Genomic DNA, 15,114 nt, shown 5'->3' with positions numbered 1-15,114 from the left:
GGCGGAACTGCATCCGGGTCTGCAGTTGACCTTTCCTATATGAGCTCCGCTCGCGACCTCCATTTCCTTCACTCCGCTCCTCGCGCTCCAGCCGGCCGCTGCAGGAGGACACTAACTCGAGCTCCAGAAACACAAAAACACCTACAAAAATGCTTTCCGTTCGCGTCGCGGCGGCTCTGGCCCGCACTCTTCCACGACGGGCCGGATTCGTAAGTCTCATTTTGATGTGTTTTGATGAACAAAAAGCGCAAAACCGGTGAATGTCAGCGCTCGTTAATGGCGTGATGGTGCGCGTCGCCATCTTGCAGGATGAAGGGCCTGCGTTTGCTGCGTTTAATCTAGCATTATTTCGACTCTAAGCTGCAGTAATATTTAATTTCACCAGATGTATTTATCATGTTTAAAGTGTTCGTTTAAAATCCTGAAGGTTACTATTGCATGTTTAGCGAGGTTGTGATCAATGAATGACATTCTCGATTGAAGGTCAGGAAATGCTGCTTGGGTTTATGACATGTCAGCTGTCAATTTGCGTTGGATTTGGTGTTTAATGTCTTTCGTGCATTTGTGTTTGATCAACTTGATTGCTTTTGCATTTAAACTTTATTTGGGCGGAAGTTTGGATGACGGCATGAGGCGTTGTGGCGCATTATAATCTCTCCTACCATTCATATAATGATTAATTCCTAGCAATAAGAATCAAAACAAGCACATTTTTAGTAATCTTTGTGATTTTTTTTTGTTAAACTAAGTGCTGTTTTCTCTCTATAATGGGGTTTAGCAGTAATGACGTGGTGGTTATTGGCACGTGAAGGTCAAGGGCTCACATGCTGCAAGCTTCAGTTATTATGCTTTAATCAGATTGTGATCCTTTCTGAAGTGTTTTTAAACATTACATTTGCATTTTCAGGTTTCCAAGAATGTTGCTGCAGCATGCATTGGAGCCAAGAACCTGCACACCGCCAGACCATGGCTGCAGAAGACAGGTTATTATTAAAAGTTGCACTGCTACTACTTGGATTAGATTATTTATGGTTTGCATGCTCAAAAGTTCTGGGTTATTTGTTTTTTTAGGCACGGCGGAGGTGTCCAGCATTCTGGAGGAGAAGATTCTTGGAGCCGACACTGGAGCTGAACTGGAGGAGACTGGCCGCGTGCTGTCCATCGGTGATGGTATTGCTCGTGTTTACGGGCTGAGGAACGTGCAGGCTGAAGAGATGGTGGAGTTCTCTTCTGGTCTGAAGGTGAGAGAAACTTCTAGGCTCATTAACCGCTCAAGATGATGGCATACAGAATGCACACCGTATACACACGCTTTGAATTCTTGTTTTATTTTCTTTTGTAGTTTCAGAGTTTAAGAAATTTCTTTTTAAGAATAAGTTTGTGTATGCACACCACATTTTAGCTATAGCCATTAATAACATGATGATTATTATTATTATTTATTTATTTTTTTCAATTAGTTATTGATTTTATCTGATGTGACTGAGCATATAATAGTGATCGTGTATAATATACAAGTCTAGTGCATGTTTAGGTTTAAGAATAAACTACCAATTTTAAAAATACATTTGGTTAAAGTAAGGAGCATTAAAAATTGAAAGTATAAACAATTTATATGTGGAAGTTTTAATATAGAGCAAAAGTTGTTTAAATAGTCAGAATGGAGAAAAATAAGCTGTTTTCAGTCATTTTAACTTTTAATACTTGTTGAAATAACCCTGATTTTTATTTAAAAACTTCTATCACTACAAATGAAGATCCATACTTTTTTTTTTTTTTTTTTTTTTCCCTGAAAAATCTTTCTTTTTAACTTGAATTTGATAAATGTTATCAGAGCTGGAATATCCAAAACATGCAGAGAAACTGCATAATTGATGTCAATAGAAGGACTGCCTCTAAATGTAGAAGCCAATTGCCAGACTTTGGTTAAAATTATTTGTTTTGGTGATCTTCATTCATTTTTTTCCCCCAGTGCAGTATCTTGCACTGATTAATTGTTGACCAAAAGAATAGCATTGTGTGCTCGCAAAATAAACATTGTAAATTTTTTTTTTTTTAAATGGACCGTTAGATTTTGCCAAACAATTATTTATTTTTTGTAAAATGTTTTTATGAATAAATTCTGTATTTTTGTTAGCATTTTCTGCATTACAGGACCCAGAGGCTTTTAATAATATTTTATAAATGTGTTACTTTTTAAAATTGTTTAAATGTCTGCTTTTAATAGACTTTTCTCTCTCTCTTCATAGGGTATGTCTCTGAACTTGGAGCCTGATAACGTTGGTGTTGTGGTGTTCGGTAACGACAAGCTGATTAAGGAGGGAGACATCGTCAAGAGAACAGGGGCTATTGTAGATGTTCCTGTTGGAGAGGAGCTGCTCGGACGCGTTGTGGATGCTCTGGGAAACCCCATTGATGGCAAGGTCTGACCACTAGTTCACTCAATGCATCCTACAGTGTTCCCATAAGATGAGTTCCCATACAGTGTCTGAGTTTCTGGAATATTATGCAATATCAGTATGAAATGGAAACCGCTTTCAGGCCCTAAAATGGCCCTTTCCTCCCAAAAGCAACAAGGAACAGTTATTGATGATTAGGGACACCGAATCTGGATGTTTTATGCTGTTTCAGCACAGAATTTTGTAAAAAATCTGCAGATTTATGCATTGATTTTTAGAGTATAGTTACAAAATTTGAATATGAAACCAATACCTTTTAAAAAAAAAAAAAACTTAATGTTTACAATGCAAATCCAATTATATCCGCTTATTTGGTAAACAAAGTTTCTTCTAAAAGACAGAAAATATGACTTCACAAACTATATTGTAAATAAATCATATGAGCATTTTCATATTAGTCAATAGTGTTACTGAAATAATTTTAAATACTGAATAAATATAAATTTATTCAAATAAATAGACTCTGGGCTAAATTTGTGGATTTCGTGTGGGCCTAGTGGTGATCTGCAGAACACTGACCATTCTTTCTATTTTAAACATTACATGTAGTTTTAAACCTGTTTAAATCGAAAACAAAATGATCTGAAGGGGTTTGATCAAATTGCAGGAAACTGCTCTTCGGGCTGGTTTTGATTTAATTTTTTTTAATTCAGGCTTTTTATTTTAATTCTTGAGATTTATTTCAGAAATGTTATGCAGTTTTATAATGTTATAATGTATCCAAACATTGACAGTCAGATAATTTTTATTTCTTTTATCCAAGTCATGGAATGTCTTGGATTTTTGTTAGTCATTAAGTTTTAAATTCCATTTATCAAATGTAATTTTGTATAATTTAGGTTTTCATACTTGTCTATTATGGTTCATCAATTATTTATATTTTTCTTCTTTGCTGATTGACGAGCAGGAATCAAATATATTGAAACAGATTTAGTTTTTAAAGATCAAGCAGCATTAGTTTTGCTTAGCTAAAATGAATTGAAGTGAATGAGACCATCAATGACTAAAGTGAAAAGTTTGATAGCTCATGGAAATTCAGTACTTTAGGCAATGAAAATCCAGGAATTTGACATTTTTGCATTACCATTCTCTTATATTGATTGTAGAACGTCGTCTTGTTTCTCCTTTAGGGACCTCTGGGCTCCAAGGAGCGCAGACGCGTGGGTCTGAAAGCCCCTGGAATCATCCCTCGTATCTCTGTGAGGGAGCCCATGCAGACTGGCATCAAAGCCGTGGACAGTCTGGTGCCCATCGGCCGTGGCCAGAGAGAGCTGATCATTGGTGACAGGCAGACTGGGTGAGTGCTGCAGATAACTGCACTTGATGAATACCTGCTTTCTGTAATAGGCTGGAACAGTTAATTGCATTTGTAAATTACAATATTGATGTGTTAAACTGTAAAGGATGCGATTTAAGCTTTTGATCATGAGACGGGAGGAAAGCAGTCTGCAGAGGAAGCTTTAAGTTGCAGTTTTCTACATTTTCGGACATCAGTTTTATTATTTTAGTCATTTAAAATAGTCACTTTGTAGTCTTATGTTGCATGCATTACTTAGCCACGGCGTATGCAGGGTAATTGCCTTTTGAATGCACATTAAATCTTTTCACTTTGACTTTTGATTAGTGACTTTACAGCTCCATCTAGTCTGTAAAGCATTCCTGAGCTCATTGTATTCAGTTTTTACATGCTGAAATTAATTACTGGTGATGTGAAGTGATGAAATCGAATCATGCTTATCATCAGCATGAAGCTTTGCACAAACTTTCTACCCGTAAAATTTTTTTAGATTTAATTTGTAACCACTAGTTAAACTGCTAAATTAACTGGTTAAATAAAAATAGTAATTGATTTATCTTGTGGATTTGTACGTTTAGGCTGATTATATATTACACTACATCCTAATATTGTGTTAGGCAAGCAATAAATGTTATAGCATGACAATTTTGAATATGAAAAAAATCTCAATCAAATATAGCAGTCAAGTTACTTTCTAAAATCATTTAGCCCTAGTTTTTAGTTTGACTGTTTGGTTTGGGTTTCCTCCAGCAAAACCGCCATTGCCATCGACACTATCATCAACCAGAAGCGCTTCAATGAAGGCACTGAGGAGAAAAAGAAGCTGTACTGCATCTACGTGGCCATCGGTCAGAAGAGATCCACTGTGGCCCAGCTGGTGAAGAGGCTGACAGATGCTGATGCCATGAAATACACCATCGTGGTGTCGGCCACTGCATCTGACGCCGCTCCACTGCAGTACCTGGCTCCATACTCCGGCTGCTCCATGGGGGAATACTTCAGAGACAACGGCAAACATGCTCTCATTATCTATGATGATCTGTCCAAACAGGTGAGAGCTGGACACTCATCGTTACAGTCTCTTTAAAAATGGGGTATTACAAACTAACAATGAGTTAATTACATCAATGAATATTATCTGGGGTTTTTTTATTTTTATTTTTTAATGCAAGTCCTTAAAAATAGTATAATTATCAGAAGTAAATCTTTAACCCTTTAAATTTGTACTTCTATTTATTGCTGTTGCTGTCTTTTATTTATTGTTATAAGCCCCTTTTTATTATAGAAAAGTGATATTCATAAATTTGATCTGTCTCTGAGCTGACATAGCCAGAGAAGCTGATATGGCAAACTCAAATCTCTGTCCTTTTCAGGTCACTTTAATGCATTGGGAGGAAATGTACAAGTTGAGATTTAATTTGATTATGCTGTGACCAAGACAGATTTGTTCAGAAGATGCACCCTACAATGATTTTTAAGTCTGCATAACCCAGAGTTGCTGTTGCTTTTGAGTAGGGGTTGGGCTTTCTTTTGCACATCATTCTTTCATAGCAAATGGTCAGACTTTAATTTGAAGTTTACTGAAACGAATGTATTTTCAGTGAATTAACCTGCACAGATGAATCGTTCACCTACAGAATAATGTGCTCTAGTGAAAAAAAAACATAGTAAATTTTACTGTATAATAATATTATTATTATTATTATTATTATAAATAGTTTGCATGCATTTCTAAGTGTTGTATTTTAGTACATGAGGATGATTTTTTTTTTTTTTTTTTTTTTTTTTTTTTTGTCGCATTTAAAAATGAGGCTCATACTCGGGGACCACATTTCTTTTTACTTGTTGAAACTTTTGAACTTGTTGAAAATGTCTTTAAAACCGTATTTATTCTAGCTTGTATATCTGAGTGAATTTAAGGGCCTAGTTTTTCATTTAACCATTTTAAAGGTTGCTGAATAATTCAAGATTCTTCAACTAGGACAAACAACATGTGGAGTTAATGAAGAATTCATTTTATTTTAAAAGGGAGAATTTATTTCTGAGCATCCTGAAATGCAAGTTATTCTTAATAGTAGTCTCCATTTTAAGAAAGTACCATTTCTTATCTCAATTGAACTTTTTCTTTTCTTTTTTTTGACAGGAAATCGTATAAATGTAGTTCAGTGTGTATTTTAAAATAGTCAATATAAATCTTGTTAGTTTTACAGTATAAATATATGTACCACAACCTATATGTGGAATTTGTATTAACTAGATTGTTTATTAGCTGAAAGGTAATTATGAAGCTGGTGACAGATTGTGTATAAAATATAAAAAAAAAATTTTTTTTTAAAGCAATGTAAAATAATGAAAGGCCTTAAACGGGCATGTCAAATGTAGTAAGTTAACAGACTTCTAATGCAGAAGTGATGAATGCATATCCCCCCTCTCTCTTCCAGGCTGTTGCCTACCGTCAGATGTCCCTGCTGCTGCGTCGTCCCCCAGGTCGTGAGGCCTACCCCGGTGATGTCTTCTACCTGCACTCCCGTCTGCTGGAGAGAGCAGCCAAGATGAACGACAACTTCGGTGGTGGATCCCTGACCGCCCTGCCCGTCATTGAGACCCAGGCCGGAGACGTGTCCGCTTACATTCCCACCAATGTCATCTCCATCACTGACGGACAGGTGAAGCACTGCACGCACACACACACACACACACACACACACACACACACACACACACACACACACACGTACGTGATGTCAAGGGTTTGAACCACACACTAAACTGCTGCATTTTTTTCATGCAGATTTTCTTGGAGACTGAGCTGTTCTACAAGGGTATCCGTCCTGCCATCAATGTGGGTCTGTCTGTGTCCCGTGTCGGATCTGCTGCTCAGACCAGGGCCATGAAGCAGGTTTGTTTTCAGTTTTGCTTACAATTAATTTAAAAAAATGGTATAAATGTCTACTTTGATTACTTAAAGTTTCAAGTTTGTTCTTGTGGAGGGTAAAACCAATTAGAGTTTTTAAAAATATCTAACTTTTAGGTTTAACACAGTTTTCATGCCACAGCCATAGAAACTGGCAATAAATCTTAAAAAGGGCAAATCAAGCCATGAAAGCTTTTTAAATTCTCTTAAAAAGCTAAAAAAAAAAAAAAAAAAAACTTTTAAATTGTCTAAATTAAAACCACAGTCATCTCAATGGAAAATGACAATTTTGCATAAGCATATTTTGTGCAGGGGCATATTGCTGCTTTATAAATTGCAATTGACATGTGAAATGTCTGTAGCAGAGTGAATTATGTATATATATATAAAAAAAATCTAAAACAAATAATCAAATTGCAAGTATAAATGAAATGGAGCAAAGATAAGTGAAAAGCAGTGCTCCATGGGTTTTCTGGGAGGTCTAACTGTATTAAAATACAGACACAGAATAATCAAACGTTAACACTGGATAAGCTTCAAGTAAATAAACTGAATTGGTGCTGGGCAATGATTAATCGCTTTCAAAATAAAGGTTTATGTACCCTGTGTATATATATAAACACATGTATGCATATCTTTGAGAATGTTATCTATTTAAATATATGATACAAATTTAAATCCTAAATAGTTAACTTGGTACTTAATCTATACATGTGTGGGGGAAACACATTTTATTTGATGCTATTTAAATCATTTAATCTTTGCCCGTCACTAAATTAAACGATTCATCTTAAAATTATAAATTCTTGAGCCCAAATACTTTAAACTCTACTGAAATGCTCAATGTAGTTCTCATTTGGAGTGTATAAATTCTCAAAATTGTTCAACAATTGGTGTCGGTTGATTAGTTTTAGGACAACTTTAAAAAATGACGATGTTTCAATTGTTGACTACTGTATACTGATGTGCACATTGCAGAGTCAATGCTGAAACTATATATTGTGCAGCAGCACTATTTGAAAGTATGCTATATCTGCCACATTAGTTTCAGTTGGCCTTCAGTGTGATTTGCATTTCTTTGCTTAATTCACCAACTCTATCTAGTGGCCTCTTGGCAGACTGTAGAATGTGGGTCAGATGTTGTGCAGATCTTACCGGTGGTGGTTTGTTGTTGTGCAGGTGGCTGGTACCATGAAGCTGGAGTTGGCTCAGTATCGTGAGGTTGCTGCTTTCGCTCAGTTTGGTTCAGATCTGGACGCCGCCACACAGCAGCTGCTGAACAGAGGAGTGAGACTCACTGAGCTGCTCAAGCAGGGACAGTACTGTAAGTGAAAACAAATCTCAGGCTTTCACCAAGTTACATTTAAGACCATTTAGGAATTAAATTTTAGACTTGTACAGGGCTAAACGCTAAGGATTTTTCAAATATCCCAGTTGGAAAAGATTTTCACTAGCCCTATCAAAGAAATGATCATAGTTTAATACAATTAATAATAGATGCCTTTTTTTTTTAATTATTTTCTTTTTTTAACCGATCTGATCTCGATACCAAAATATCGACCGATACGGATCCAATCCCGGTACTGTGCCTATTTATTGTATTATTATTATTTATTTATTTATTTTTTATTAGCATAATAGTTTCTATAGTTCTGGTGAAACTCAAATAATATATAATCTTTATTAAATATTATAGGCCTACTGTACATGACATTTGGCACATTCTAACTAAACATGATGCTTGCTATAAACTATGGGCTACATTATTTGAGCATTCATTATAACATTGATGTGATCTGTTGTGGTCCAGCTTATGTTTCCTTTTTTAATATAGTTTTTTTTTTTTTCTGTAATGGGCTACCCTAATCGTTGGTAAAATAACCAGCCTTTTAGCAAAGCCTGGTATTTTCCTGCAGGTTTGAAGCAGACTAAACTGTCTAAGGCCAGTTTTACTTGATTAACATTCCCTTGCCTAAACTCGCTGCGAGTGAGACTGAGAAACTGAAAGCATGTCTGAGAAATTGTCAATTCTTTTTGAAGTTTAGTTTGGTGTAATTTGTTGGTTATTTTAATGTATTTTTGTTGGTCTATTATCTACAACATAAACGAGAATATTTGAGGTGAAGTTCCAAATGAGGTCCGCTCCTGTTTCAGTGCATAAACTGACAAAAAGGTCTATTAAATAAATATTAATATATGAAATGATAGTGAAATATTCACAGTTTCAGAGTAGCCTATATTACGATACTAATCCTCTGGTAATGATAATTCATATGCGCCAGGCTGTCAGTTTCACTTTTATTAATTTAATTAACTACTTTGACCACAATGAGCCAGGATTTACAAACTATTCGCACCACTGAAAGTATTCCCCTCAGAAGAATAAACTCGGTCAGAAGGATGAGAGAACAAACTTATTGTAAGAATAATATTACAGAGCGGCGCATGTCGTGTCTGCGCAGCCGGTGTGTGAATGAAGCACTTGCATCACTGACTAAGCTTACATTGACTCCAATAATTAGATTTTTTTTTTTTTTAATGCGATTTAAGACAATACTCTGATTAAGAGTTAACCATATAAAAAATTAATTTTTTTATTATTTAATTAGATTAAGGTCCTAATCGAACTGAGAAATCGAATTAAGACATGTGGAGTGCTGATTTCAGTCACGCTATTGAAGTGCCGTACAGGCATGTAAACACCTTAATCGAATTATTACCGTCTTGTAGGACTCTTCACCGCGTTTTGCGTCAGGATAGTCCCCACACACACACACACACACATGGCTGTTTGACACTCTTTGCACCTACCCAGTCAGTGCAGACAACAGACACCTGCATCGTGAAACGTTTTTTTTTTTTTTCTATCATTCAGCATGCGGTATGAACTTCCAATAAAACAACGCTCTTCCAGCAGTTCAGAGTTGCATCCAATATCTCGTTTGTCACTGAGGACGTGCATGAAATGTTCCTGAATGAAAGTGAAAGAGCCAAACTGCAGTTAAAGTCGACAAATTAAAAATGAAACGCCCGAAAGTTTTTAGTGTCGTCATGAACGCAACACACAGTTTGAATTGTGAATGATTGACAGGCGCAGTGGAGGGAATCACTGGACATGAATTTAACCACGTAAATATTCATCTGTGTTTCACAATAAAAGATAGAATGGCTTCAGAACATTTGGGATATAGTAGCCTACATGACAACTTTCTAGTGTCTTATAATAGGTTAACTTCATGGCTTTTGTGGCTTATAAATTGCACAGAATATAGCACACGCGCAAGATAGGATTTGGATCTGTACCAGCTGGCCGACACCCGATCCAGCAAAAATATGCGGTATCAAACAGATATCAAAGTATTGGGATCAGTGCATCCCATAATAATAATAATAATAATAATAATAATAATAATAATCATATAAATGATGATGAAAAGTAACTTACTCAACACTGCCTGTATGTGAATTTATTTATTTTTTTTAACTTACTGTTTTGTCTCCATAAGCTCCCATGGCCATTGAGGAGCAGGTGGCTGTCATTTACGCCGGTGTGAGAGGACACTTGGACAAGATGGAGCCCAGCAAGATCACCAAATTCGAGAAGGCCTTCCTTCAGCACGTCATCAGCCAGCACCAGGATCTGCTCGCAGCCATCAGGTGACACTTTATAGATGATTCTGCATTTAAAAAGAGAAACGTCTTGAACTAACTTGACTCAATGCTGCCTTTTCTATCTTTGTTTTTTTTTTTTTTTTTAGGAGCGACGGTAAGATTTCAGAGGCCTCTGATGCAAAACTCAAGGAGATCGTGCTCAACTTCCTCTCGAGCTTCGAGTAGTTTGTTTCCTGTATCGCTAATGTTTTGTCAATGTTTGCATAGTGCTTCTGCTTAAATTTATACAAACCCTGAAGAAATTCAAGTGGCACTTGATCCTCAATGTACAGAAATCTCCTAACCGAGAATAAAGTGTTCCCAACTCCATCTCTGCCTCGTTGTTTTTGTCTAAGAGTTTATTTGTAGTTTATTTCAATAAAGCATGTACAGTCTGCCTAGTTAACTTTATTTTTTATTTATTTATTTTTTTAATGTGTATTATTTTGTACTTCTCCAAGGGCAGCTACTTCCAAGTTTACAACTTGTTAATGTTTACCAGTCACTGCACTCATTTTGGAAAGCATGCTGTAAAAAAAAAATTGGGGTCCCCATAATAGATTGTTGGGACAACATATAGGAATGAAGAAACTATTAGTTTTTACAAATTTAAGTGGATTGAACAAAACCATTAGGTATAATTTTCAGGTAATCTCAAGCAGTTTGAACAAATGCGTCCTTGATTTGAGTCCATAAGACATTAAAGTTTTAGTAAATGTTGGTTTGAAAAGATGTTTTCCCTTTCATCCCTTGCTTTGGCTGTTTTTGGATATGAAGCGTTATTGCAGTTATCTCCTTTTTAATTTTCATTAAATATTACTGACATTAAAAGCATTATTTATTTTTTTGTAACCCTACAAGATTAGTTCACAAAGGTAGAAAATGTTTTTTTAAAAGTGTGTATTTATTGCATTTAAGCTAAATAACATTGTAGTTAATCCTACTAGACTCAATCAAGGATAAAAACTGCTTCAAGTTTATCAACACTAATCCATTATTAAAATCCAATTTAATGAACAACTATTAAATAAAGTTGAGCTAGTTAACTCTTGAATATTCCTAATGAATGTTTTAACTGAGGCTTTAGTATAAAGTGTTGTTGGTAAATAATTTTGCAGTATATTAAATTAAGTCCAGCAAGATTTCATACCTGCTATCAGCAGATAACGAGGACCTCATCTGTTCTTATAGTAAGTGGATGGATTCCATACTAAAGGGCTCATTCTTGTGCCCTAATTCCTACGGAGGGTCCATGTGAGGGGATTAGAGCAAAGAGATGAGCCCTTCAGAGTTAAATCCAATGTGAGACGCCAAACAAGTTCCCTGCTCAAAGGACAAAAGGCCTAAAGTGTGTATTAGTAGTATTTTTCATCCTAAAGGGCCCTTTGAAGTGGCTAGTTTTGATCACTTCAGTTTGTAATGACACTTCAATATGTCGGCCATGAAATAAATAAATATATAGGCTATATACATGTACTGTATAACCAATCCCCTCCCTTTTTCCCTTGGGAGGGCGATTTATCCGGTCTGGAACGCACAGACATAGTAGGTCATGTAAGGTCAATTCAAAGTCATTATATTGTAGTTCACAAATTCCACCACTAGAGACACTCGAGTGAAACTGCTCCTGTATAATATTCGTTTCATTACTTCTCCACCAGATGGAGACTGTTCACTTCTTCAAAACTCACATAAACACAGTAATGTCTTATTTTTTTCTGTAAAGATTAAAAAAAAAAAATTACTCACACAAAATAAGGCTATAAATATCTCTAACAATAATTAAAACAAATTTATTTAAAATTAGGGGAACCATTTTTAATTTTGATTTCTTATGTACATTTATGTATCACTAACTTTTGTGTGACGGTTACATATGCCATCTTACAATGTTGTATGATCACCAGTTATGTTATTACAAAAGCCAACTACTGATGGCAGCGCTCATTTGTTATAAAACTAAATAATTCACTGTCTTTTAGCTTCATTGGGTAATGGCATTTATAAAAGGCCCTCTTATGGCTCTATTAGCTCTCATTTCTCCCATATTGTGATTTTGCTGCTGATATAGTGCAATTTTGTATGTAGCATTGCATTAAAATGCTTCTAAAATTAGCGAAAGATTGTGTGCATTTTAGTTCAGGTGCATTTACATTGAATGAACTCTGATGTGATCAATTCTGTGTATGTTGGGGTGACCTGTGCTTAAACCCCCACAAACTGATAGGTATGAACTAAATGACCCTTTTACGATAGGTGTGACCCTTTCACAATCTCAATGGGTATAAGCAAAACAACAGCTGAAACATCTGATAAGAGGGCCCTGCTGAGCCTCGTAAACACAGTATGGTTTGTTTGTTGCTAGTATAAAGTACTGTCTCACAGTGCTTTGGGTTAAGTTACTTGAAGACCGACGAGTTAACATCACTGTTGAGGAACTGCACTATTCACTGTCTTCAATAAAGTCTTCTACCCATAAGAGCTTTGTCAGAGTACTTATTTTATGTATTAGAGTAATCTAATACATTAGCGAGCCACCCAAGAACCGTTAAGCCAAATACAGCAAAATCTAACATTAGTGTGATTTAAAAGCAAAAATGAAGAACTAAAGAGTTAAGGAAACCCCGTTTGGAGCCTTATTTAAATGTGTACTTAAGGTACACAAAAACCATTGCTAAAGTTTTCTTATTCTTCAAGTATTAACAGGCCCAACGATTGGAACCTTTTTGACTCGACACTTCAGGTCTCATTTACTTCCATTGATTTTTAGACATACCAAGTACCTTGGCTCTAAGGGTCAAACAGCAAAAAATAACAAGAATCTTGATGTGATTCTGGAGTCAGAAATCAGCATACTATTATCTCAAGAACGTTGCAAGAATTAGATGCTTTGTTTCCAGTGAGGACTTAGAGAAACTTGTTCATGCTTTTATCAGCAGCAGGGTGGATTACTGTAATGGACTCCTCACTGGCCTTCCCAAAAAGACAGTTGCAGCTCATCCAGAACGCTGCTGCCAGGATTCTGACCAGAACCAGAAGATCAGAACGCATCACACCTGTCCTCAGATCTCCCAGTTACATTCAGAATAGATTTTAAAGTATTATTACTGGTCTATAAATCCCTAAATGGCCTAGGAGCTCAATACATTACAGATATGCTCACTGAATACAAACCTAACAGATCACTCAGATCTTCAGGATCAAATAAACTGAAACACATCTGTTTAGCTGTGCCATAACTGAATGAGCACTGTGCTGCGTCCGACAGATCACACTATTATGACTTTCTTTTTCATTCAATTGTAACCTGTTTAAAACATTTTAATCTGTTTTTATATAATTTGTTTATATCTTCTTATACGTGTCTCTTTTATTCCTATTTATGTAAAGCACTTTGAATTGCCTCTGTGTATGAAATGTGCTATAGAAATAAACTTGCCTTGCCTTGTTATGTAGTAGTTTTCTGCTGTTTATTATTACTAGTTGTTTCTCCATAGGAAACTGAATTGTGAATTTTGAAAACAATCATAAAACCGAGTGCACTTCCGCATTGCAGAATAATGTCAATAATGAGTGTTTAAAGGTTCCATGAAGAATCTTTAACATTTACAGAAATCTTTCACTGTCCTGTGATAATAAACATAACATGTTTGCAATTACACCAGAGAAAATCATTTTTGATTCCTCAAATAATCTTCTTTTTATGTGGAAGGACATTTAATAAATCATTTCCCACTATGAAAAGACTATTGTGCAAAGGTTTCATGAATACAATTAAGCAAATAAAAATATATATATATTTAAAGGTTTTTACATTTACCATAAAACTTTCTTTTTGAAAAAATGGTTCAGTCAATATATATCAGGAAACTTTTAATAAATATAAAAAGAACCATGCAGCAACTAAAGAACCCTAAAAAATATATACTTTTTTTCAGCAAGGAACCTTTATTTTTAGGAGCACACACACCTCCAGCATCTTAGTAAGCTCATGTTTATATGGTGTTTTATATCCGCTTACATAATCTACTGTAGAAACACACACACACACACAAAGAGAGAGAGAGAGAGAGAGAGAGAGAGAGAGAGAGAGAGAGTCTCCAGCATCTGTTAAAGTGCCCCTGCATGCTCTGTTCTCTCGACACAATCAAACAGCTGGACCCAATTATTGAGATTTGCAAAAATCAAAGGACAAAATGTCTTTAAAAGACTCTTTCTATAAAGTCTGGAAGAGAACAAGCTGGTAAGTGTATTCCAATCATCTACAATCTAAAAATGGTTCTTGTGTGGATCTTTATAGTTCTGGTTGGAACAAAATCCCTCTGCACCTGGCCCTTTTATTAAAGATCCAGTGAAGTGCTTTGAAATGTGCATTTCTTTCATTCCATGTTTGACGTAATCTCAACTGAAACATGAAGACAGGGCGGGGCATATAGCAGCTCCTCCCTATTATAAATAAAACACCCAATAGCATTTGTTTTTTTTATGAAAAGCGTCTTGAAGGGGGCGGGGCAAGTCAGATATTAGAGAGCATTTAATATGAAAAATAAAAATATGGAACATAAAAAACATGGATTCCTTTTTAGGATTTCTAAAGAAACCACTGTTTTGACTGTCCTTTATATTGTGTGTGCATGTACACTACCTGACAAAAGTCTTGTCACCTTTGCAAGTTTTAGGATCAACAAATAATTACTTGACTAGTTGATCGTTTGGTATCAGAAGTGGCTTATATAATAGGTGCAAAGCATTCTTGCAGGACTCCCAGAGTTCATCAAGATCCTTTGGATTTA

At 35.6% G+C, this 15,114-nt stretch overlaps 1 protein-coding gene across 1 annotated transcript; it reads left to right on the top strand.

The window, feature by feature from the left end:
* Positions 1 to 65: 65 nt before the first annotated feature.
* Positions 66 to 10,651, top strand: atp5fa1 (ATP synthase F1 subunit alpha). The gene is made up of 11 exons (XM_056446065.1): positions 66 to 209; positions 908 to 983; positions 1,072 to 1,241; positions 2,250 to 2,423; positions 3,590 to 3,756; positions 4,507 to 4,807; positions 6,198 to 6,422; positions 6,548 to 6,655; positions 7,850 to 7,994; positions 10,177 to 10,327; positions 10,429 to 10,651. The coding sequence occupies exons 1-11, from the start codon at positions 150 to 152 to the stop codon at positions 10,505 to 10,507; spliced, it is 1,656 nt and encodes a 551-aa protein (XP_056302040.1). The 5' UTR covers positions 66 to 149; the 3' UTR covers positions 10,508 to 10,651.
* The last annotated feature ends 4,463 nt before the right edge of the window (positions 10,652 to 15,114 follow it).

Source organism: Danio aesculapii, chromosome 21 (genome assembly GCF_903798145.1).
Source record: "Danio aesculapii chromosome 21, fDanAes4.1, whole genome shotgun sequence".
Taxonomy (NCBI): Eukaryota; Metazoa; Chordata; class Actinopteri; order Cypriniformes; family Danionidae; genus Danio; species Danio aesculapii.
Note: the sequence above shows the minus strand (reverse complement) of the source record. Positions and strands in the feature narration are given on the sequence as shown.